The sequence below is a fragment of the Macrobrachium rosenbergii genome, chromosome 7, assembly GCF_040412425.1.
Source record: "Macrobrachium rosenbergii isolate ZJJX-2024 chromosome 7, ASM4041242v1, whole genome shotgun sequence".
Lineage (NCBI taxonomy): Eukaryota > Metazoa > Arthropoda > Malacostraca > Decapoda > Palaemonidae > Macrobrachium > Macrobrachium rosenbergii.
Window position 1 is genome coordinate 30622016 of NC_089747.1, and position 27451 is coordinate 30649466.

The 27451-nt window shown below is 39.3% G+C and overlaps 1 protein-coding gene across 4 annotated transcripts in view; it reads right to left on the reverse strand.

Annotated features, from left to right (window-relative positions):
• Window positions 1-4013: 4013 nt before the first annotated feature.
• The window catches only part of GAA1 (glycosylphosphatidylinositol anchor attachment 1), a 99328-nt gene continuing 75890 nt past the window's right edge, over window positions 4014-27451 (reverse strand). For all 4 annotated transcript variants that reach the window (XM_067106916.1, XM_067106914.1, XM_067106915.1 and 1 more), the window contains exons 11-13: window positions 26444-26634; window positions 9879-10043; window positions 4014-7503 (exon numbers count right to left, since the gene is read on the reverse strand). In XM_067106916.1, the coding sequence (XP_066963017.1) occupies window positions 7233-7503; window positions 9879-10043; window positions 26444-26634 (627 nt within the window). In that variant the 3' untranslated portion in view covers window positions 4014-7232. The remainder of the gene's footprint in view (window positions 7504-9878; window positions 10044-26443; window positions 26635-27451) is intronic.

Genomic DNA, 27451 nt, shown 5'->3' on the forward strand with positions numbered 1-27451 from the left:
AATGCGTCAAATTTCGCATGCTTATAGTTGCGCAGGTACGGACTCTACTTCCGCGTGGAGCCATCACCACCTCTATCGATCTTTCAGACGCATACTATCACGTCCCGATTGCGCGGAACTTCTCTCCCTTCCTGGGTTTCAGACTGGGGAAACAGGCCTACTCCTTCAAGGTAATGCCTTTCGGGCTCAACATAGCTCCCAGGATATTCACAAAACTAGCAGACACAGTAGTTCAGCAGTTGCGGTCCCGGGGGATATCGTTAGCAGCGTACCTAGACGATTGGATAATCTGGGCTCCAACCGTCGAGGAATGCCGGAGTGCTACGACCACAGCAATAGATTTTCTGGAGTCCCTAGGCTTCAAATTGAACCGGGGGAAATCCTGCCTAACTCCGGAGACTCGGTTTCAATGGTTAGGTATCCAGTGGGATCTAACCTCGTACAAACTATCTCTTCCATTGACCAAACGGAAGGAAATAGCCGCAGCTACCAGAAAGTTTCTGAATTACAAGAAAGCGTCCCGCCGGACACAAGAAAGAATCCTGGGTTCCCTTCAGTTCGCCTCTGTAACAGACCTGCTCCTGAAAGCGAGATTAAAAGACATAAACAGAGTGTGGCGGAGACGAGAGCCAACGTCAGGCTCAGGGGACAGGGTCTCACAATTCCACAAATCTTAAAGAAAAGGCTCCCCATGGTCCACAGTCAAGGGCCTCTCAAAGTCAGTCCCTCTTCAGTTTCCTCCTCCAGCTCTGGTAATCCACACAGACGCTTCATTAAGCGGCTGGGGGAGGATACTCACCAAAACAAAAGTTCAAGGGACATGGTCTACAATGTTCCAACAGTTTCATATAAACACTTTAGAAGCAATGGCAGTGTTTCTTACCTGAAAAGCTTCGTCCCGCCAACCAGATTCACATCAGGCTGGTGTTGGACAGCGCCGTAGTAGTACATTGCATAAACAGGGAGGTTCCAAATCGAGCCAGATAAACCAGGTGATGTTAGCCATCTTCTTCCTAGCGAACAAACACAGCTGGCATTTGTCAGCTACCCATCTGGCGGAGTACGGGAACGTAGTAGCGGATTCCCTTCAGATCGACTCCGCTGGAGTCAGAATGGTCCCTGGACAAGAACTCCTTCATCTGGATCTGCCATTGTGTTCCGGGACTTCAAGTGGATTTATTTGCCACGGAAAACAATCACAAACTCCCTTGTTATGTGGCTCCCAACCTAGATCCTCAAGCTTACGCCACAGATGCAATGTCCATAGATTGGAACAGTTGGGGGAAAATTTATCTGTTTCCCCCAATAAACATGCTAATGAAAGTCCTACACAAACTCAGGTCATTCAAAGGTCAAGTAGCCCTAGTAGCCCCCAATTGGCCAAAGAGCAACTGGTTCCCTCTTCTCTTGGAACTCAAGTTGCGGTGTCATCAGATACCCAGACCCAGGCTGACTCAAACAGTACAAACAAGGACTGTGTCAGCTTCCTCAAAAGTTCTGAATGCTCTGGCTTTATGGACTTTATGAAATTTGCCGTCAAAAGGGGAGCAAATATTGACCCTGTTAATACTCTGTTCATTGAATCTGATAAGAGAGATTCTACTCTCAGACAGTATGACTCAGCAGTCAAAAAATTGGCATCTTTTCTGAAGGCATCTGAAGCTCAAACTATGACCACTAATTTAGCAATAACCTTCTTTTAGATCATTGTTTGAAAAGGCCTAGCCCCGGCCACTATTACAACAGCAAAATCAGCTTTGAAAAAGGTGTTTTTGTATGGCTTCAAGATTGACCTAACAGACTCATACTTTTCTTCCATCCCGAGCATGTGCTCGTTTAAGGCGGTAACACGCCATCATTCGGTTACCTGGTTCCTTAATGACGTTTTAAAATTAGCTTCAGATATTAATAATGCCCAATGCTCTTATCTAGATCTGTTAAGGAAGACTTTATTCCTGATTAGCTTAGCTTCAGGTGCCAGAATCTCAGAACTGTCTGCTCTCTCTAGAGGTGTCGATCACATAGATTTCCTCCCGTCAGGAGAAGTCTTGCTTTCCCCAGATCAAAGATTCCTAGCGAAAAATGAAGACCTTCAAGATAGATGGTCCCCTTGGAAGGTAGTTCCTCTTCCACAAGACCTGTCTTTATGCCCAGTCGCTACCTTGAGGGCTTATTTGCATAGAACTTCTCAGTGTTTGTCTGGTCCTCTTTTTATCAGGGAAAAAGGTGGAACACTTTCTTTAAAGGCTATAAGACAGCAAATCCTATATTTTATTAAACAGGCTAATCCGGATTCAGTTCCCAAAGTTCATGATATCCGAGCGGTAGCTACCTCTACCAATTATTTTCATAATATGGATTTTGCTGAATTGACAAAATACACAGGGTGGAAATCTCCATTAGTGTTTAAACGCCACTACCTAAAATCACTTGAAGCTCTGAAATTTCCCACGGTGGTTGTAGGGAGTGTCATCGCCCCACCTTAATAATATCCTTTAACCTTGTCCTTTTCCCCCGCCCGCCTGCCTCATTTATTTACCCTGCCAAATTTCCTGGCCGATCATACCTCACTGCCTGGCTCCTCAATTTACGTGATATTTGGAGCTGTTAGCTGTAATATTATGTTTACTGTGATTGTGTTTTGATATGTACTATTTTATAGATTTAAGTCCTGAGGTACCTCTACATTTTTTTGTATTATCTATTTTGTACCTCTTTTTCATATTTTCTACCATAGATTTAAGTTTTCATGTCAATTTATTTCATTACATGGACCTTACATGTCCATTATTATAGTGTCTTTATTGTGAAATTTTGGATAAGTCATAAGATATAATTAAACTTATTTCTTATATTACGCATTTTTATACATGATCACCTTAAATAATTATTTTCTTAAATCTTCACAGTCTTGGTATGGTTCTCTGTCACGATTTCACCGGGTGACACAGGGACGAGCTCAGAAAAGGGATTTTGACAAAGGAAAAATCTATTTCTGAGCGAGGCCCTGTGTCACCCGGTGACCCTCCCAGGTTCTAGCTTCCCCCCCTGCACGGGCATACCAAGCCTGGGGATAGTGCTAGCCTGGAATGAGTTCAGATGGCGCTGGGGTCGCTGTTTGGCGGGCGGGTGAGTGGGGAGTTGGGTCGGCTCTCCGCTCTTCCCGGGTTTTGCCATTGGGATGTCTTCAGTGTGTGGTTCTGTGGTAGTGATGACCTCACTCACCCTTGCCCATACCGACGTCTATTTTCATTATAGATGCTCGATCTGGGGGTAGTAACCCCAGCATTCCTGATAGCTTTTTTCTCTGGTATATTTAGCAATATTTATACCTAGAAATTCGTGCTACTAAGGAATTTCACCGGGTGACACAGGGCCTCACTCAGAAATAGATTTTTCCTTTGTCAAAATCCCTTTTCTTTAATCATTTAATAGCTAATCCTATTGCACACAGTTCTGCAGTGAAAATAGAGGCATTGTTAGGAAAGGAAAATTATATTTTGTTGGGTGATACATCTAATATTTTCTATTGCATGTTGCTTATGATGTTCTGGGGCATATGCCAGTGTGAGCTAAATAAATACACGTAAAGTAGAAATAAACAAAAATAAGAAATATTACAAATATTTACCACACACAAAAGTGTATCATACAAAGAAATAAAATAAAAACAATCTCATAACTCATGAAACATGTAGACCTTCACTGAGAACCAGTAAATAGATTTGTAGGTGAATTTTGGGGACTTAGAAAATGTTCTAACTCACTACCTGATCCTCAGTCCAGTCTACATGTATTCATCATGACTTACTTGACTCCTTTTACTTTTGTGTAGTTTTAAGTTAGTTTTGTTAAAGATTGGATGTTAACAACTACAATGTGACCATTCAATTCACACACTTCAGATTATTATCATTAATTAATAGTTTACCAAATAAGCAATCACCGAATTACAAAATGTTAAGATGTAGTTATTTCAACACTTCATTCAGGAGGCCTACAAAAACTACATAAAAATGTAAATAATTTATTGGTGGAATGTCAAGAAAATATAACATGTCTCCTTTTAAATATGCTCTGCTATATGACATGAGAGAAGAAGATTACCCAGGTAAAAATGAAAAAATTATTAATGAGACTAGTACATTTTTAGAATAATGCAATCTGATAAAATCCATTTTCTTGAATATGACAAAAGGCTGGAATTAGAGTTAACCCACAATTATAAAATTTTATCCTGTTTCAAAAAACAATGTCTCTAACAGGCTTTAATGCCAATTTCACAAAGGAATAATACTCAACCTTTCAATTTGAACAACTGCTTCCATCAAGTTGCAGGAATCACCAAGTTTTATTTTAACATTTGTTTCATGATGGCATGACTCCTGTGAACTACAAAGGAAAATCAGTAAGTTTGAAAAAGGAATAAATACTACAGAATATGTATTCTGAATTCCCCTGCTCCATTACTTGTACAGTAAAGTAATGGGATTAAACTTCACGCTGAGTAGTCAGTAATGCCATCCCAACTGTCAAAGCTTACATAATATTACAGGATTATTTGCAATTAGAAATTCTGGAGCCAGTTCCAAACAAAATACAAATTGTATAGCTAATTCAATCAGTACAGTTACATCCCATTTGTCCTCGTTTAAAAAGTCAGTCTAGATCACTCTTAGTACTATAACATAAAAAAAAGCCAATTACACACAAATACAATAATCTTTGGGTTAAAATTCAACTAATTTCAACTCAAAAGCTGGAGGAAGTTTTACCATAAATCAATACCATAAATGAAAGGTAGTTGCATCCCAAACAGAAAAAATAAAAATAAAGCTTAAAATCTACACAACATAGTACTGTAATAACAAATAAGAAAAAATCTTAATTTTCAATATCTTTAAATATTTTTCTCATTCTTACCAAGTATAAAAAGTCGTGTGAATGTTCTGAAGAAACTATTAATAAAAAAACACCATATTAAATTTCTACTTTGATTTAGATATTCTTGCTCTAGTGAGATTTACTGGTAAACCCTTATAAAATACTGCAATTTTACTCTTTTTAGCAAACAGTGTTCCTTAAAGCCAGGATCATTTGAGAAGAGTGAAAATACCAGTACATAATACAGTACTGATATACTGTATACAATCTTTAGGTGCTATTTGTCCTTTACTCATTTACTGTACAGTATTCTGCTGATACAAGAATGAATCTTTGTGACTAAAATATTTAGATTTTTTGTATTTTCAACGATAAATTTGTTTATTTACTATTGTAACTAACAATAATTTGTACACTTCATTAAGAGGTCTGATTACTTCCAAACAAAGATAACCTTCCTCTAGGGTAAGGCTGGGCCAATGAAAATGTTAACTTCAGCCTATAGGATGCACGGTAAATTTCCAAGGCTTATTTTAAAATGTAAACTTCAGCCTATAGGATGCACGGTAAATTTCCAAGGCTTATTTTAAGACAAAAATAACAACTTCGACACTGGGAAATACAGTAATTCTAATAAACTAATAACACAACATACAAAAGAACATGCACGTCATTAATTATGTATACAGACTTATACTATGAGCTGCATGGCAGTTTAAATTTCATTTCAATCAGCACACAATCATGCATCATATTTAGCTTGTAATTTTTAGAGAAATTAAAAAGTAAAAAAATAAATATGTTATATCTAAAGCCTTTTCCTGGCACCAACTGTAAAAGCAATAGTAATACAGTATAACTTGCAGTGAATGATATGAGATCTCCAGCAGTTTATAGTACAAACCTGATTTCACAATGCAAGTTATTCAAACTTTTACAAGGAAACAAAATACATCTCATAATACAGCTTTAACTTTAAACCTGATATATAACATCATGTCAATCTGTAACACATGACAAAGATCCTCCGTCTCTTATTAACAAAGGGTTAAGGATCAGAACCATAATGAGAAAATATAGCTTCAAAATTAGGGAATGCTACAGTAAAAAAAAATCACATCCCGCATGATCCAATTTAAAGACAAGAAATACAGCTTGACAGTACCTTTGTCATCATAAACAATATATAATAGATTATAATTTATAACAAAAAAGCCTGTGTGTAAAAGGCCCAGCATATCCTGTCATTAATCTATGAGTGAAATATTCCACTGGATTAAATCAAATGTATACATATTAAATTGAGGAAAATAATGTAAAAAACTCTAGATTACTGTTTAAAAATGAAAATTATATTTTACAACACATACTGCCACTATGTTAACAGAAATCTACAACACACGAAGAAACTACCAAGGACAAGTCAAGATTGGATGACTGTACTATCCATTCTACTATGGCTTAATTTACTCCTTGAAATTAGGTCAAAATATTGTAACACCATTCATGACTTGACAGAATAGTCACCAGTGCCTTAATATAAAGTACTAGGAACTACTCCAAACTCTTCATAACGTTCATTGCAGTAGCATCAAAATAAGAAATGACTTGCGTAAAAACCGTGTTTTTACTTTACTAAAAAAAATCAGGGAACATTTTTGAGTACTGAGATCTGAGATGATAATATATACTCAGGTTTTACTTCCATTTCAGTATTTAGCACCACTATCTATCTCCTCAGCTTTTTACCTATGTTTAAGAATGATTCCTTTGAGCAACCTTACTAGAGTGCTTAATTTTGACATGGTGGTTTGAGAATGAATCCTTTGAGCAACCTTACTAGAGTGCTGAATTTTGACACAGTGGTTTGGTTTCATTGTCTTAAATAATGCCTTTAACTGGTCAGTGATATCTATCAATGTCTTGACCAAAATAAAAACATATAAAAATAATCAATTTGCAATCACTGCCATCAAATGATTAATCAGTTTGTGGTCCTTGTTTGGTTAAATTTTTAAATGAAAACTAAGAATGTGACCTTTTGTAAATACTCTGCTGAAAAAAATGTGACTGGTATGAACACTAGATGACTACCTATCTAATATAAAAATTGTGACCAAAATTATACATGAAGTAGTATTGCCATGAAAATATGCAAAAACTTATACATACAAGAAAATTACAGAAACACTGTTAATCTACCTAATACAGTAACTATCAACATGACATTGTGAAATTCATAATTTGCAAATTACTGGGTAATCAGTGTATACAATTAAACCCCTAAAAGTATGTGAAACTAACTATAATAAAAACTCACAACTAGAAAGTCTATGCTAAACTAAAGCTCAGTGAACAGGATAGAGAACTATTTGCCAAAATAGTAACCATACTGGCAGAAGACAGTGTGTTGCTACGTGGAATACCCAATTAGAATATATCATGCCATCAACAATACTATACATAAGGGCACGTTTGGTGGCTACGTAAGATTTCCAGAGGAACTTGTGCACTGGGATATCACTGTAGTTGGAGTATGAGTCCGCTGCTACAGACAGAAAGAGCATGACCATTGGATGGATTAAGATCAAAAGTAATGCCTTAGATAACCGTCTTTTCCTGAAAGAACAGAAAACAAAAAATGAAGACTGAATGTAAACTGCACTTAATTTCTTTAAAAAAAAATCAAAGACAATAATCAAATACTTGAACAAAATTTCTTCAAAAGACCTCCTAGAAACTGAAGTAAATCCTTATTTTTTTACTATCACACTCCTATACAGAGTCCCTTACATGGTATACTGCTGACAATATTGAAGGTTCTGTTAAGTGACCCTTCAAACCTAGCTCCACCACTTCATGCCTTCACTCTTCATTTATTTCCTTTGTTCTCTTCTTTCTTACCAATCCAGCCTCTTTAATTCTATCTGGCTCCACTTTTTACCTCTCATTAGAGAACAAACCCTTCAAAAGAGCCACATTAAGAGTACAAAAATGTATCCTCAGAGGTCTCATTAAACTAATTTGCAATAATAAAAATCCTATAATCACAACAGTTCCTTCCATTTTATATGAAGGTTAGGTAATACAGCTTTCTATTTTCACACTCTTTTTATCTTCTACAGTAAATGTAGCAGAAACAGTCATTCATGTTATAAACATATATAGTAAATAGTTATCACTTCTCCTCTGAGAAAAATATGTATGTAAGTACAAAGGTTGGTGGTCTGATATGTTACTGTGCCTGGATGTTCAATTTAAAACCTAAATCAGTTAACACAAGATTTTGTTATTAAAACCTTTTACTATAATACAGTAACTACGAATGGCTCAATATTCAAACAAACTTATGTTCTTGGAGGAGTCACCAGCCCTTCCTGACCTCCATTTGCATAATCTCCAGATTCTGGAAGAAACAACATTTGCTGTCCCATCCTGAAGCCACACTTTTTGGGACATCTTCGAGCCTGAAGCCACCATGCCAGCATCATCTCTTCAGCTGAAACCCCAGCTGCCCCTCTGTGACGTCTTCAAGCCCGAAGCCACCTTGCCAGCATCATCTCTTCAAGCTAAACCCCCAGCCATGAAGGATAATTCACCAACTCACCATTTAAGTATTAAAATTTGCTCTACCTTTCAACCTGTTCCCCCTATCTATAACTGCTTTGATTTGTTTTGATTTGTGTCACGTTTCAATGAAAGCTGATGGGATGTAACTATTTGTTTTCTTTGTTTGTGAATAAGGTTGTCAATAAACGTGTTTTAGTGTTGTAAGAATTTCTTTTTATATTTATTTCCCATATTTTAATTGCTGGTGTTGAATCCTTGTTGTTTAGAGATTAAAGGAACCTGCAACGATTCTTGAAACCATAACAATTATCTATTATCTTTTATAATTTTTATTATTTTTCTGAATTCTTTTCAAAGCCCGATTTGGGTATTTCTGCTCGTCTTAGTCTCTCCATTCTAAAATAATTAAGCTGGCCTTGTGCCCACACAGGCTCTTGCTTCCTAGTGGCCTGAACTGAGAGAGAGAGAGAGAGAGAGCCAGTAAGTGATGTTAAATCCTGTGAAAGTACCAGAAAAGGGAGACGTGCGTTATTAGACTCAGGGGAGCAAGAGCTGTCAAAACTGAGAAGCAAAAGCAGCTTCAGGTTAACTGACTTAATCTGTCTTTACCTAGTGATCAGATTGGTTGCTCATTTCTCTGCACAGTGGTCTCTTATAAGAGAAAATGACAGAAATATTTAGACTCTGACACAATACATTCTGAGTGAGAGCTCCTCTCAGCAGCCACCACCGACCGGTTTAACTATAGCAGCTAAATTTCCCTTCTTGGATTCTAAGTTGTGTCCACCTTCCTAAATATTTGATTCTGGCTCTTTCATGATTAAAAGATTCATGATAACAAACCATGTTTTTACAAAAATAAAGATTGGGTAGAATGCAGAATGAGGGGTCACAGCTTACTTGGGAGAGAGCACAGCATCCAAAGTTAGGTTAGGCAAAGGTATGTCTGGTTAAAACATATCCCCTCTGAAAAACCTGGCTGCTACAATATCCCTGATCGTTCACTCTGCATTTGCCCCAAAATAAGCTTCTATATGAAAACCATTTATCATAAATTTTGGTGCCCTCTTCACTTACAATCTTTCTCAGATGGAATTAGTACAGAAGAAAAGCTACAGAAGTGTCATGCAAGGAGTTGCTGGGATGCACATTGAGATTTTTTTTCTCTGAAACTTTGCTTTGTGTATTGGTATGCATCCTGTACAGATTAAGGCTCATAGGTTAAATGGATTTGAATAAAAAGCTATTTAATGTAAAACAAGAATTCTTTGTTCACCTCACAAAATCACTGCCTGTGATAAGAAAAAATAATATATGAGGCTCATGTCTTGTACAAACCCACAAGCAATCTTTTTTTAATAATTTTTCCAGATTATATTTAAGAGGATTAATCACAGAAGACAATAATTATAGTGTAAACTTACCATGTTGGAGAAGGTGAGCTGAGAAGAGCAACAGGAGTGTAGGCTATGGTAATAATCAGTGCTAGTGAAAAATTGTACACAGCACTGGCAAAGAGTATTACACCTAGTTCAAGCAGGGCAAAGATCTTCACAATTTCCCAGCTCTGGTTGGTCAAACCCATCTGCCTGAAACAGTCAATAAAGAATTAATTATTTTTCAGAGGATTTAATGGGACCATGAATTATGGAAACATACTGAGTGATGTCTTACCAAGACCATGGATAACAGGTGTTCCTGTACTACCAGAAAATCACTTACAAACTATCCTAATGCTACAATACAACTCATTCAAACTCTCTTTAAGTGTCTTTTCTAAAATGAAAAATAACTTTTCAGTACCGTAAAAAAATTATGACAAATTTTCATGAATTTAACTTATATCATAGTATAAGACAACTGCTAAATTCCAACACCATCTGTGTATAGGCTAGCTTTTGCAACAACAGATATCTTATGGAATATTGGTTACGTAAAGATGATCGTTATTACAAATACTGTTTTATTTACAGTATCATGCCACTTCTGAAGACCTAATTTTGAAGCTAATTTTAAGGGGGGTCGCATCATACACGAAATATAAAATTATTGTATGCAATATTCACACATTATTATAAAATACAACCATAACGAATATGCATCTTTTCCATGGATCTTTCAACAAGTTATGCTTTACTTCACTGTATCCAGTAATACTGTATGTATTTGCATATTAATAAATGTATTATAAAATACAAACTTAGTGATAATGCGCCATTTGCATTGTTTAGGTTTTCATGAACATGGACAACGATACCTTCCACGAATTTTTGTTTCGGCTTCAATTCAATTTCATTTAAAGATAACCATGGGGGAAGGTTTCGTCCCATTTGCCATACACTTTAAAATGACAGTAAAATGTGTTCTTTCATGCCCTGCCTGTAGTTTTGAATAAAATACTTTTCCCTCCAACGGTTGAGAATGATGACATATCAAAGTTTAGGAGTTTTATCCATGTTGCCGATGCACGATAATCTATAGTCATTAGCGCCTGAACATTGTTTGTTTTCTCAGCTTAAGCTACAACTTGCAACTTAAAATTAGCAGTATATTTCCTTGCGATCTTTCCATAGCGACTAAGGGTATACTGTATGTAAGATATATATCAGTCCTATTCTACTTAAAGTCATTTGTAACATAACTACAGTAATTGTTTACTACAGGCAGTCCCCGGTTATCAGCGGGGTTCCGTTCCCGACGGCGTGACAACAACTGAAAATCACCACTAACCAAAAATCGGTGATAATAGCACTGATCCCGGTTAGCGGCGCTGATAACCAGTTACCGACACCAATAACTGGTTAGCGGCGCTGCCGATAAGAGGCGATCAGCGCCGTTAACCAGTTATCAGCGACGAAAATCTGATTATCATCGTCGCTAGACAAGCGCCGTAAAACCGGATCGCCAGTAACCGAGGCTGCCGATAACTAGGGACTGCCTGTATCATACGATGGTTGAAATGCAAGCAAAACAGCTACTGTTATCCGATTTGGTTGTTCATAGCCATAGCCTAGACTGTGTTCATAGCAAAACAGTTGTTTCTCATTCGGTTGTTTATGGCTGTACTTGTTTACTCAACGAGTATAATGATACATTTATCTTTATCATTCGCTCTAGCTTTTTTAACCTATTTAACTAAGATGTGATAAAAGATGGAGTAAAAGAGGTTAGTCCATAGTAATTTGGTCTCTCGAAAAAGGAACTCCCATGATACAAGAGATACATGATAAAATAATTTTTTATGAGTGAAAATTTGGGGGTCGCACGATGCACGAGATCGCATATTAACGAGTATATACGGTAAACGAAATGATAAAATCGATTCTATATCATGTTTTTCCTACGCACATCACCTAAAAGGGGAGCCACTATTTTGTTTCCATTTCATCGCCAATCAAAAGCAACCCCTACAACAATACAATAAAGTATGATAATTATCGTACATAATTATCGTTCTTATGACTGAATTGTTCTAAACAGTTAGAAACAGCCTGAATTTTCAATGAAAAATGAATATTATGTTATCCTAAATGTTATTACTACTGTAATTACACTATGTTACTGAACAACAAAGATTGCTATGCGCACAACCATAACTCAATATTTAGGGTACATTTTGTAAGCTGGGCTCGCATAGATAAAAGCTGATTTCATTGATATGGAATCATTCCTCAAATAGGCTATTCATTATGAAGATATGCCAATAATATATAAGTTAAAAATGGTTTATTACCTTAAATATCAATTTACTTCATAATGTGAATCTTTTCATGTACGTCAGTGGTTATTGCACCGAGGCAGAGGCTAGCCTACTGATAAACATCACTTACAATTCAAGGGTTGATTTTTAGAATGGTGGTATAAGACGACCCCTAATTTTTAGGGGTGAATTTTATGATTTAAAGGTCGTCTTATACGCGGAAATATACGGTAATTTGTATTTTTCATAGATATACAAACCAGAGCCTTTTATAAACAAGAGTAACCTTCAGCACAAGCTGAATCAGTCATTGAATCTTGATAACAAGGTAGTAAACTGGTGGAGATGGGGGTGCGAGGAGGGTATAACCCTCACTTGCACCTCACCATTCACTTTTTCCTTCAGCCACAGGGACTGAAAGGGGTGGTTGAGGTGGGTTGACCTTACTGTATATAAAAGGCTCTGGTTTGTGTACCTAGGTAAAATACAAATTACTTAAAAAATCTGTTATTTGTTTCAACAGGGACAACCATAACCTTTCATAAGCAGGAAACTTAGGAGACGTAGTCCCTGCAATGTTTGAAGTTGGATTCCACCCAGAATTGCCATGCTCCAGTCTGTGCATGCAAGCAGGGGATGTCATTACACCTGCAACCTCCTACGGTATTGGCAAGATGGTTCACCAGAGCAGTATAGCCCTGGGCCAGAGAATCCTGAAACAAGAGGGACCCGTAAGGAAAGATTATGGAGAACCATGGCATAAAGGTAGTCTGGCTACAACAAACCCTGCCCTCATTACCTGAGACACAGACAAGTTCCTCCAAAAGGCAAGGAATAGGCCCATGCTCGTAAATTCATATTCTCTCATGCGAGAAGAGAGGCCAGTCTCCTCTGGAGAGGAGTCATAGCCCTGCTTGATAACCTCCTGAAGCCAGACAAAAATGAGTTTACCTGGACAGCTCCTTCTTACACCTAACTGTATTACCAAAAAGTTTCCCACATTCCAGCCTCAAGGCGTGGGTTCTTGTCAGGTAATGTACTACTTTATGATGCAGACCACGCAAAGAATCATCTCATCCCAGTCTCTAACAATGTAGTTTCAAAGCAAAGAGATCAATAAACTGAAATCTCTCATCTGGAATTGACAGTTTCTGAGTTTTGATACAAACTCAGGAACAAAGAAGAAAGCCAGAGATTCCCAGCCCTCTGAGTACAGAACAAGATACAACAGGCCATGTAACTCTCCTACCCTCTTCACAGAAGCCAACACTATGAGGAATACAGTCTTAAGTGTCAGGTCTCTGTCCAAGGAATGTGATGGAGGCTCCGTAACACTAAAAAGATTTCCCAATCTGAGGGATGGAGTGCCAAAGGATGGTAAGACTAGATGTTTTCTGTTCAGTCTGGTTGAAAGCAGATCGATCATGGGATAATCCCCATAACTCAAACAATCTCTCCTTTGGTTAGGGTTAGGAACCATTTTATCCCCAATACCTGACCTTGATGACTGAGCTGATCTTCCTGGACATTCCACCTGCCCAGCATGTAACTGGCTGACAACTCAACAGCTTGGAGAGCCACCCACTTGTATATCTGCAATGCCAACTAGCATTGCAGATATACAAGCATCCCCCATCATTAGTTGAATTACTCTATAATGGTTGTGTTGTTTCTCAACATCACCACCAAGTGAATCTTCACACATTCTTGGAATGTTTGCAACACTAACCACACTGTTTGTATTTGAAAAACATTAACCCTTAAACTCCGAGCCTTTATTTACAAAAGCATCTCCTGTATGCTGGCGGCGTTCGGGAGTGAGCGCCGAAGCGGAAAAAAAGTTTTTTTCAAAAAATCACAGCAAGCTCAGTTTTTAATATTAAGAGTTCACTTTTGGCTCCTTTTTTCCTCATTGCCTGAAGTTTAGTATGCAACCAACAGAAATGAAAAAAATATCATTATCATATATAAATATTGGAATATATGACAGCGCAAAAAAAATTTTCATATATAATTGTATACAAATCGCGGTGAGCAAAACGGTTAAAGCTAATGAGTTATTTTTTTTTTTGTTGTACTGTACACTAAATTGCAATGATTTTGGTATATAACAAATTGTAAAACGATCAAAGCAACACAGAGAAAATATTATCACAAAATCATGTATGAATTCGTAACGAGCGGACGTAAAGAAATTTTTTTTTCAAAAATTCACCATAAATCGAAATATTGTGCTAGAGACTTCCCGTTTATTGCAAAATGAAGGTAATTGATTGAGTATTACCAGACTGTAAAATTTTTAGCTTACAATTGCATTTTTCTACCATTTCGGTCGAGTTAAAGTTGACCGAAGTTCGAATTTTTTCTATTTATCGTGATTTATATGAAAATATTTCAAAACTGATAAAAGCTACAACCATGAGTTATTTTTTGTTGTGTTCTACATGATATTATGCAAATTTTCATGTATAACACTTTATGTAACGCCTACTATAAAATGGTGTGAAAATTACGACAAGGTGACTCAAGAAATGCCGAGATTTTCAGCAGAGTTACCACGCGCGGAGGGAAGGAAAAAGTTTTTTTAAAAAATTCACCATAAATCGAAATATTGTGCTAGAGACTTCCCGTTTGTTACAAAATGAAGGTAAATGATTGAATGCTACTAGAATGTAACAGTTTTCGCTTAAAATTGCGTTTTTCGACCATTTCGGTCGAGTCAAAGTTGACCAAAGGTTTAAATTTTGTTACTTATCGTGATTTATATGAAAATATTTCAAAGCTGATAAAAGCTACAACCATGAGTTATTTTTTTGTTGTATTCTACATGAAATTGCACACATTTTGATGTATAACACTTTATGTAACGGCTAATATAAAACAGTGCAAACATTACGACAAAGTGACGAAAGAATTTCTGAGATTTTCGGCCGAGTTACCACGCGTGGACGTAAGGAAAAAGTTTTTTTTCAAAAATTCACCATAAATCGAAATATTGTGCTAGAGACTTCCAATTTGTTGCAAAATGAAGGTAAATGATTGAATATTACTAGAATGTAAGATTTTTAGCTTACAATTGCGTTTTTCGACCATTTCGGTCGAGTCAAAGTTGACCGAAGGTTGAAATTTTGGCACTTATTGTGATTTACATGAAAATATTTCAAAATTGATAAAAGCTACAACCATGGGTTGTTTTTTGTTGTATTTTACATGAAATTGCGCACATTTTCATATATAAAACATTATGTAACGGCTAATACAGAACGGTGCAAAAATTACGACAAAGTGACGAAAGAATTTCTGAGATTTTTGGCCGAGTTACCGGTCAGACATAAGGAAAAGTTTTTTTCAAAAATTCACCATAAATCGAAATATTGTGCTAGAGACTTCTAATTTGTTGCAAAATAAAGGTAAATGATTGAATATTACTAGAATGTAAGAGTTTTAGCTTACAATTGCATTTTTCGACCATTTCGGTCAAGTCAAATTTGACTGAAGGTTGAAATTTTGGCACTTATTGTGATTTATATGAAAATATTTCAAACCTTATAAAAGCTACAACCATGGGTTGTTTTTTATTGTATTCTACATGAAATTGTGCACATTTTCATATATAAAACTTTATGTAACGGCTAATATAAAACGGTGCAAAAATTACGACAAAGTGACGAAAGAATTTCTGAGATTTTTGGCCGAGTTACCGCGCAGACATAAGGAAAATTTTTTTTCAAAAATTCACCATAAATCGAAATATTGTGCTAGAGACTTTGAATTTGTTGCAAAATGAAGGTAAATGATTGAATATTACTAGAATGTAAGAGTTTTAGCTTACAATTGCGTTTTTCGACCATTTTGGTCGAGTCAAATTTGACCGAAGGTTGAAATTTTGGCACATTGTAATTTATATGAAAATATTTCAAAACTGATAAAAGCTACAACCATGGGTTGTTTTTTGTTGTATTTTAAATGAAATTGCACACATTTTCATATATAAAACTTTATGTAAAGGCTAATATAAAATGGTGCAAAAATTACAACAAAGTGACGAAAAAATTTCTGAGATTTTTGGCAGAGTTACCGGTCAGACATAAGGAAAAGTTTTTTTCAAAAATTCACCATAAATCAAAATATTGTGCTAGAGACTTCTAATTTGTTGCAAAATAAAGGTAAATGATTGAATATTACTAGAATGTAAGAGTTTTAGCTTACAATTGCGTTTTTCGACCATTTCGGTCAAGTCAAATTTGACTGAAGGTTGAAATTTTGGCACTTATTGTGATTTATATGAAAATATTTCAAACCTTATAAAAGCTACAACCATGGGTTGTTTTTTATTGTATTCTACATGAAATTGTGCACATTTTCATATATAAAACTTTATGTAATGGCTAATATAAAACGGTGCAAAAATTACGACAAAGTGACGAAAGAATTTCTGAGATGCGTCACTGATGCTCTGTAGTGCGAGAAGAAAGAAATTTGCGCATGCGCGGCTGGGTAACGCTTGTAAACAAAACAACAGCGTGATCCATGAACTCCCGGCATCCCTCAAGGTGTGTGATTTAAAATCTTTCGCAAACTGAGCCTATAACTATTTTTCCGTGAATATTTAAAAAACTTTTTGTAGTCAACATACCGTACATCCACTCGGCACCCAACACACAATTTTAGTCGACGTACGTTACGTCCAGTCGGCATTTAAGGGTTAATAAAGATAATGACTCTGAACTAGAATGGTAGGAGAGCTGCTTCAGGTGGGTACTGCTTCTGGTTGACGCTCATCTTAACCTGTAGAGGGCATGGCAGTACTGACCAAGAGTTGTTCCTACTTCAGTGGGTACTTTGCAGCCATGGAAGTTCACCGATGGCTGACAAAGACAAAAAATAGAACCCTTGCCCTGGGCATAGACCAGAATGAACACAACACTGTCACTTACAACCAAAATTAAGAACCACCACCCCTACCATAAAAAACTGGTGAGTATTCCAAGTACCCTGTACCCCCAGGCTTCCCTTAAACTCCATGACCTTATAGTGCAGCAGATAATTGCATATTTCATAAGAATCGTTCAGATAGTGAAACAAGCATGAAATTTTGCACAAGTGCTCTTTAAAGTTCCCTCTATCAGAAAAGGGCGCTGGCCACGCAAAAAATTTAATATGGCGGCCAAATTCCAAGATGGCGGCCAGTATCAACAGATTTTGGCTAATTTTTCACTAGAATGGCATGTATTTGCTTCTAGCAATATGGTAAAGCTCTTCCATACTATTTCTTGTGAATATTATGTTTCTGTAGCTTCCCAGTACAGTTTACCTTTAAATATGGGGGCTATATGGCTGCCAAGAAAAGGTAGAAACAATAATTATAATGAGAAATAATGCCCGTTCAACAATTATCGTTTTAAGCATGGATCTTGGTTTCTGTGGTTTTAGATCCTAATGAGGCCATCTCTTTCGAATAACTCATCAATTTTGAAGGAAAATTAATAAATGTAAAAGAGTGTATGTCTGCACACAACCAGGGCACACTGGTGACATCACTGCTGTGTAACTCAGCATGGGGTTCAGTGCCAGCTAATCCAGCTTTACTAATCCTGTAGTCTTAGACTAGTAGTTGTAGTATAGTTTAGTTTAGTGTCCCAAATGCTTTCTAACAGCCCCAGACCAGCTATAGTTAGATAGCCGCACCTGAATAGACAGGATGTGCCAGCGCGGAGAGCCGAGCCAAGGGTATGGGGCTGTACATGATGGTTCATGTACTTACCCGGATGGTGTACAGATCACACGGGACTTAAATGGCACTGGATGAATGATCGGGCTAGGTGTAGGGAGACCGAACCTAGTTGAATCCCATACAGGAATGTGTGCTTTGTTTAAGGTGGTAAAAGGATAACCCTCGGCCTTAATCAAAAGTGAAATCATGGCAGAATGTGATGCCAATCCAATATTGAGCAGTAGAAAAACAAACTGGAGTTTGTGTTGTCTTTGTCAGAAGGACAAAAGAGGTGAGCACTTGACATCACCTCCAAGTCATCATGTCCTAGACCATGATGGGTACACAATGCTGGCAAGGAACATTCCCATGTTCAGTGAAATTAATGAAATGCCACTGATAATGGATTCAGCAAGGCTGGATGAAGGTGATGGCATAGAGGCCACTCTCAGGAAAAATGCAGCAAAATACCATGTGAACTGTCGCTTGTTGTTTAACAACACTAAACTGGACCGTGCAAGAAAGCGACAATCCAATGACCAGACCAGCAACACTGAGACTAGTCGTGCAAAACTGCGCCCGAACCAGTCATGACAATGAAGTTTGCATTTTCTGTGAGAAAGTGGCACCTGCATCTGATCTCAGACAGGCTAGTACTAAGGGCCTTGACTTGAAATTGCGTGAATGTGCAGAGATACTTAGTGATGGCAAGCTCCTTGCTAAGTTGACTGGTGGGGATGTCATTGCACAGGAGTTTAAGTATCACCATGCCTGTCTTTGTGCCCTCTACAACAGAAAAAGGTCCTACCTGAGGAGCCTTGAGAAAGACCAAGGTAGCACTGAGTCAGAATCAGATGTGTATCCACTAGTTCTGTCAGAACTGATGACATACATTGTTGAAAACAACCTTTGTTCAGATGATCCAGTCACATTTCGGCTGGCAGATATTTGCCACCTCTACCAACAACGTCTGGAACAATTAGGTGTAGAGTCACCAAGTGTAAATTCCACGAGACTCAAAGACAAACTTCTGGCAGAAATTCCAGAACTTGAGGCTCATAAATCTGGCAGAGATGTATTACTTGCATTTCAAAAGGATGTGGGAAAAGCACTTGCTCAATCATCTGATCTTTCAGAGGCAGTTATCATTGCTAAAGCAGCAAATATTCTCAGAAAGTCTATACTTGATCATCAGTCACGGTTTGATGGCACATTTTCTGAGGCTTGTGTACGAAATTCTGTGCCTCCTCTCCTGCTCCAGTTTGTAGGGATGGTTGAGCATGGGGCTGACATCAAGTCACAGTTACGATTTGGAGCATCAAAGTCAGACCAGGCCATTGCACAGCTCATGCAGTTCAACTGCTACTCCCGATACAAAGAGGGAGCAACAACTCATAGACACTCCAAAGACAGAGAAACACCATTCCCAGTCTACATGGGACTCTCAGTCTATGCCAAAACCAGGAAGAGAAACCTGGTTGAAATGCTACATCAGTATGGCCTCAGTATCTCTTATGACAGAGTACTGGAGGTCTCTGCACAGTTAGGAGATGCCACAGTTAGCAAATATGTGGAGGAGGGTGTGGTCTGTCCCCCAGTACTGCGAAAAGGGTTGTTCACCACTGCAGTGATGGACAACATCGACCACAACCCATCTGCAACTACTGCCACTACCTCCTTCCATGGAACTAGCATCTCCATATTTCAGCACCCCACCAAGGAGAACACTGGACAGGAAAGACAGCAACTAAAGTTTGCACCTGAGAAAGTGAGGTCGGTGCCTGAATTGCCGGACACATTCACAAACATTCCCAGCTTCCCTTAGTGAGGGTGGTAGGCTGTACACATGTCAGAAGTCTCAGCTGACCTCGGTCCTGGAGAGTCATGTTACACTAGAAGACAAAGAACCAAAGACTGATGTCCTCATTGTAGATGGATCAGCTTTGGTCCATGCCTTGCCACCAAAGAAAGGAAAGACCTTTGAGGGCTATGCACTTTGCGACTTCTTGCCTGTGATACAATCCTATAGCAGCAAGTACACATCATCACATCTTGTATTTGATGTATACAATACATCCAGCCTCAAAGCTGAGACCAGGCTCCAACGTGGTCAAGGAGGAAGGCGCAAGGTGACAGACAAGAACACAATTCCATCCAACTGGCGCAATTTCCTAAGACACGATGCCAACAAGACAGAGTTGTTCCAGTTCCTGGCAGACAAAGTTGCCCAGATGTCTGCCACAAATGTTGTCATTGCCACGAAAGGGTCTGCTGTCCTCAGCACTCATGAGGCTAGTCTTCAGGGACTGGAAAAGTGCTCTCATGAGGAAGCTGACACCCGCATCTTTCTCCATGCCAAATATGCCACAGAACATGGAGCCAAGACCATCACGGTTAAAGCAAATGACACAGATGTTCTTGTCGTTGCAGTCAGTGCTTTCTCCACTCTCCACAATCTAGGGCTAGAGAAGCTATGGGTGGCATTTGGCCAAGGCCAGAGCCTGCGCTGGATTGCTGTGCATGACCTGTGCAACTCTCTGGGCCAGGAGAAGGTGAATGGCATGCTCTTCTTCCATGCGTTCACAGGCTGTGATACAGTGTCAGCCTTCCGGAGCAAGGGCAAGAAGACCGCCTGGCAGACACGGAACATCTTTCCAGAGGCCTCCACTGTGTTCTCCAAACTGAGTCACTACCCTCTCAGAGTGGAAGAGAGTGACCTGAAGGTCCTGGAGAGGTTTGTCATACTTATGTATGAAAGATCCAGCACTGCTGGCACTGTGGATGAGGCTAGACTTGATATGTTTGCCAGAAAACAAAGGGCATATGAGGCCATTCCACCAACCAGGGAGCTCTCCTCCAACACACCAAGCGTGCTGCGTACCAGGCTGGTTGTGTGTGGGGCAGGCCACCCAGTGTCAGCCACAGCCAGAGAACCCTGCTGAGTGGGGATGGCAAAAGTCTGGTGAAGCATGGCAAGTCCTCTGGACAACCAACTCGCCCTTAGCCAAGAGTTGCCAACAGCTTACCAAATGTGGATGCAAAGCAGGCTGTCGGGAAAGGTGCAAGTGCTACAAGCTGGGTCTTCCTGCACAGCTCTGTGCACTTGCAAATGTGAAGTCTAGATAAATATTGCCCTCTCTTCAGTAGATAATCTAGCTTGAGCATCCAACGTGTCATGCTATGCCTACCTTCTTATCCTCGAATTTTTCAAAGGTGTAGGTTGAGAGACCTATACATAGATTGGTTGCGCGTTTAGTCCGTATTTCTCTTCTTTTCTTTTTATGGTTACAGTCTTAGACACAATGTTGTATGTGACCATACCATTACTATTTCAGTTGAAAATAGCATATTAGTTAAACTGTCTGATCACATGAATATACCATTAAATAAAAACAGTTGGTCTCTATGTCTGCTAGCGCTGTGGATAGAAAAAAAACTTTTATGGCAACCATTTTGTACGCCATCTTGGTTACAATTCATTTAGTAAGGGTTTTCAATAAAATGTGTGTATGGAACATTTATATAACCTAAAAGTCGAGGTTTAAAAAAAAACTGGCATATTCCATCCAATAGATGCTCCCAAACCAGTGAATCTCAACATAGATGGCGGCCATTTTGAAAAATAGCCGCCATCTTGGATTTTCAGGTGGCCAGCGCCCTTTTCTAAGAGAGCGTAGTCTTAGGAATGTTTGTGCCAAATTTCATGCTTGTTTCACTATCTGAACGATTTTTACAGCAATCTGCTGCACTATTACAACAAGGCAAAGAGACAGTAGAGGTAGAGAGAGCCCCCTATGTTTCCTTTTAAAACTATGCCAGCCATGGATTGTGAAAGTTGGCGCCTAGCGCCCAGAGTTTGGCGTCAAGCACCCCACTGTTGACGCCGAGCGCCCAAATGTTGGTGCCGAACGTTCCACAGTCAGAAGTTGGCGCCAATCGGTCGGGTGCAGAAGATTGACGAAGCAGGCACCCAGCGAGTCGAAAAAGAGGGGCGCTCCGGGCTGAGTGCGAGCGCTCAAACCTCATAAGCTTTGACCTTAAGGGAAGATAAAACATCTTGAACTTGAGAATGCACTTCTGTAATAGAATTTCTAAGGAAGAAAGATGGCGCATTCTTTGACAGAGGGTGTGAAGGGTTCTTCACTGAGCACTGAAGCTTGTCGGAGATCCCCTGATCTTTTCAGTCTTCTGAAGGTAGTACTTCAAGGCTCCCAATGGACATAGAAGTCTCTCTTCCTCCTCTGTCTTGAAGCTGTCTGTTATTCTCTTAATAATGAACAGGCGAGGCCATGGCTTGGAAACGTCCTCATTCTGGGCCAGGAAACCAAGATAGAGAGAAAGTATACTGCATTTCCATTTGAAAAGCCTACCCTCATGTTGAAGGCTTGCTGCTTGCTAACGCGTTTGTCGATTGCTAATGCCACAAGAAAGAGAGTCTCCCTCGTGAGATTCTTAAAAGAGGTTGAACTGAGGAGTTTGAAATTGAGCTCATAAGCCACTTCAGAACAACGTCCAAATTCCAGGAGAGAAATCCAGGCTTTTCTAATTTGGAGGTTTCAAAGGAACTGATAAGGTTACTAGGTTTTAAAACAATAACCTATATCCCTTGACAGCAGAGGAAAACAACCTCCTATCGGTCCTCAGGAAAGTTAAAAAGTCAGCTAACTGGCTTATAGAGGTTTCAGAAGATGAGACATTATTTTGTCAGGTACTATCCTCTGAAAACTGACCATTTGGATTGGTAGAACCTGCTAGCAGATCTTTTGCACCTAGCAAAAGCTTCTGTAGCTTGCTTCAAAAAGCCTTTTTGCTCTGACGAGGCTCCTGACAGTCTGAAGCCTGTCAGGACCAGAGAGGACAATCCCTGATGGGACCTGAGGAAGCAGGGCTGTTTGAACAGTGACTGTTTTTGTGGCAGAACTCTTGGGATTAACAGACACAGCAGATCCGGAAACCATTCCTTCCTGGGCCAGAACGGACTGATCAGGGTCAATGAGATGTTCTGGTGAGAGGAGAGCTTGATCGCCTCCCTGATCAATCTGAAAGGTGGGAAGGCGTGGACATCCAGGCCCGTCCACCTCCCTGATCAATCTGAAAGGTGGGAAGGCGTGGACATCCAGGCCCGTCCAATCCAACAGCATGGCATCCGTCGCCAATGTGGGAGGGTCCGGGACTGGGAGCAACAGGAAAGCAAACAATGATTTCTCGATGTTGCGAAGAGGTCCACAGTTGGTTTGTCTCAAAGTTTCCAGAAATCGTCACGTAAGAGGGAGTCCCAAGTCCACTCAATTGGCAACACCTGATTATAGCAATTCAAACTGCCTGCAAGGATGTTCATTTTTCCTGACAAAAGCGAGTAATAATCTTCACCTGGTACTGGTCTGCCCAGAGAAGGTCTTTTGCCGATTCAGAGAGAGGGGGGGGGAGTGGGTGCAGACATAAGACAGCACTGTGGTGTTGTCCACGTCAACCGCTACTGCTTTGCCGGAAACTAAAGGAGAAAAAAACTGGAGACTCAGTCGAATAGCCCTTAGTTCCTTCACATAGATGTGGAGCTCTCTGATCTACAGACCACATCCTTGAGAACTTCTGACTCCATAGAAGGGCTCCCCAAACCTCCTGAAGTGTCGGAATAAAATTCTGGGTGCAACAGTAGAAGAGACTCCCCTCTCGAAGTCTTTCTACGGACAACCACCATCAAAAGTCCGTCTTGATCTCTGAGGAGATGGGGGGAAAAGGAAGGAGTCTGGTTGGGTTTACCCACTCCAGCATGCTTTAGATAAAACTGAAGAGGCCTCATGTGAAGCCTGCCCCTCTTTACAAACGGTTCTAATGAGGCCCAGGTCCCCAGCAGACTCATCCACTGAAGCACTGAGCATGTCCAAGGGGAGCGAAGCAGCCAATTGTTGAGACAGAGACAAACGTGGACATCGGGAAGGTGAAGCCATTTCCCAAGAGGAGCTAGGATTTGAGTGAACACTTGTGGGGTGGTGGACAGGCCAAAGCACAAGGCTCAAAACTGGAGAGCTTTTCCCCGATATACAAGGTGCAGGAATTTTCTTGAATCTGGATGTATCGGGACATGTAAAAAATGGTGTCCTGCATGCCCAGGGTAACCATCCAGTTGCCCCCAAGGAGAGAGGGCATAGCCTATTGACTGGTTTCCATGTGAAATTTGGTTTTCAAAACGAAACGATTCAGGAAGCTGAAATCCAGAACTGACCTCTGGCCTTCAAATTTTATTTTTGTTAATCTCAATGTTTTACTATTACTTTTTCTACTGGCTATGTTGTATATTTCACAGTCTTGCACGTTGTTGTACCTCATTTTAAGAGAATCGAACAATATGTTCTTTTCTATTGGTTCTCCACTATTATCTGGAAGTACTAGGGTACCCTGTGCACTGTTCATACTATCATGTTTTTTATTTTTACCTTTATATTATCAATGTTTATTACATTACACTCATATAATTTTCAGAGGTTGGGTGTCTACTCACTAAGTAATTTTCTAATTTTAAAGCACATATTTTTTAGTCCGTTTCTAGGGTCAGGAACCTTGACTAACTTCCACTTCCAAAGAGGGAGCCAAAGTATGTCAAGGTCAGGTCTTGCCTGTATCTAGTTGTTTGCCTTCTGTAAGTAGTAAAGAATTAATACCAACTTCATTTATTTGAAGTGAGTTATCTTTAGAGTCATCCACTGTCAAGCCAGAAGCCGTTGGAAGGTTTGATGTAGTTGCCATAAAACGAATTATATATATTTCGTCTAGGATGAGGTCCCTCTCACCAGGGAGGCCCAACTGGGGGAGGAGCAATACTGTTACCCACAGGAGTAACTGCCCTGGGATCCTCACCTGGATATACGCCATAACCTCAGTGCCTTGAGGGTTGTCAGTCCGTCAAGATCAGACCCAGCACTGAAGGCATGATTTGACTTAAAAATTTCCCCTCACTCGTCGGTACTCTAGTTCTACAAGTGGGATGACATGCTGTTACACTCCACCCTCCATCAAATTAAGAGAGCAGTGATTTTCTGTAATCCAATACCATGCCAAGGTCATCAATGAAAGAGGAAGAAGGAAAGGGAAAATTTATAGGAGGAGGAGTAAAGGAGTTATAGGTCCCAATGTTCAGTTGAATCCACAGCAGAGAGAGTAGGCATAAAGGAGCATACACTCCCTGCAGTGCATCCCTAAGCCCCCCAACCTCATCAAGGGGTTGGGATCAGAGGGCATAACATCCTCAGGTATGTAGTAACTCCACTAAGGGTGAAAGCAGCAGGAGGAGGAGTTTGCTCAACCTGTTGAAGGTGAGGTAACTCCACAACCCACAGATCAGGGTGTTCACCTCCTCCTTAACACTTGAGTTCAGTGTAACCATGGGAACCTGACCAAAGATCATGCCTCAGGAGCATTCCCAAGGGAAAACTTTGTAGATGAGGCTATAGGCAGGTATGAAGCTGAAGTTGTCTCCCTGAGACTATTTTGCTCACAAATGAGCAAAATAACCTCTCCAAAGCCCTGCTCCACCTCAGCCTGCAAAAGATCTGGAAGAGTGGGGCCCCTCAACACCCCTGAGGTTCCCCAAAGCATGAGCTGGCCCCTCAGGCAAAGAGGGGGGAGGTAAACCTGCCTTTCAACTCCTTGCACATTCCAGAAAGAGATAGCAAACAAGATCAAGCAGGTCTGCCATCTGAACAGAGTTCAGACCTTGACCCCATCACCCCTCTGCTCCTATACTCAAAACATGGAGAAGAACCAGGTTCACAGTCCCTCTTGGGCACAATGAACCACACACAAAACATGGAAGGGATAAAAAAAGACCTCTCTCTCTCTCAAGCAAGAATGAAGAATCTGTCCTGTTGCTATATTGTGCACAGTCCAGAGACACGCACACGCACAGCAAACAAGTTACGCATCACCCCTCCAATTCTTGCACCTCCTTGGAGCTCTGGTGAGGGGGGAACTAACTAATGCTGCAACATGCAACTGGTTTACGGATCCAGTATGAATAGAGCAAGGGAGATGCACAGAACCATCCTGATGTGAGCCTGAAAGAGCAGTGGAGTAGAGAAAGGGCTGTCCTCTCATCAAATCTCATGTGGGTCTAACAACAAGGGAGACACAGCAACCCACATCCCCCACATTGGCATTGGTAATATTTCTTCTCCATTCTAAGAATAAACAAGGCCAAAGATATACCAAATTACAAAGCAAAGGCCATAAGAACAAAATGAAGCAAAAATTACTGAAAAATAACAAGAGTAGAAAGTCACTCATCCAAAATCCAACAGGCTTACAAGGAAAAGAAAGTGGGCATGTCCTTCTCTTTCTGGCAGCTGAAGAAAAAGTGGCAAGGTTGTTAGTGAGGGCTATACCCCCTCTCACCCACCACTTCTACCAGTTAACTCACTTGTTACCAAGATTCAATAACCAATCCAGCATGCGTCAAAAATTGCTCCTATGGACATAACTCCTACATATAAAAAGCAATGGTTGTATCCCGGTAGGAACAAACTAAAATCAACAACTGTCATCTTTATAATATGTAAAAATTTCTATGAATAAACTCTTACCTCCCCAGGTAATAAGGAAATGCAAGGAGAGAAATGCAGAAAGCACCACTTCCTAAAAAGATGCTGTCTTCTGGTTGTAATGCAATATGCAGGCCAAGATGGGACATGAAGCTGGGAGCACAGCCCAAAATAATACTTAATACATGAACTGTTACTACCAATGGTAAACATCCAAGGAGGCCATAGTCAATCTGAAAATGAAAGAAAAATTACTTAGAATACTGAGACAAACAACATGTAAAAATAAATACTTTACCGAAGTAAGAAACTAATGAGGTTCACTTTATCTAAATCTCAGGTCAATTAAAAATAACATTAAATAAACTCATATTAGAATAACATGAAATAGCTAGCCTTTCAAATTTATCTAAGTATCTCCAGTCAAGTAAATATGACATTAAATAACCTCAAATAAGAATAATATGAAATAGCCTTTCAAATTTATCTAAAACATTTTACAAATACTTTACACAAAAAAGAAGAAATTTGTCTATGAGTATGAATTTATACAGAAGCATGTCCAACTCTAAAGAAGTTAAAATATTTCTCCAAACTGGAATCAAGGTAAGTCAAATAACAGAGTAGTCTGTGACATGAAATCTGCTTTTAAGTACTGACACTGATTCACTGATGTACAAAGAATGTACGTCTTTAAGCAGTCAGCACTACGATTTCCCTAAAGATTGAATATTGGATATGAAACTATGACAAGAAATCTGAAAATCTTTAAACCCCATACTGATGGCAATATATTAAACAAAACTCTAGGGTAGAAAATCTGTAATATAGATCTTAATCTGAATGTTCCTTCTTTCAAAATAAATTTCAATTAATGAAATAATTTGTTTAGCAAACACATGACATTATGTTAATGTTTGGTCAGTCTGATGTTTGGTTACAGTAGTCACTCATGAATATCATCGAAACTTTGACAGCAAATTAAAAACAATCAGTAATTTTGCTAGCTTAGTAATGCAGTATCTCACATGTAAATACTGCATGACTAAT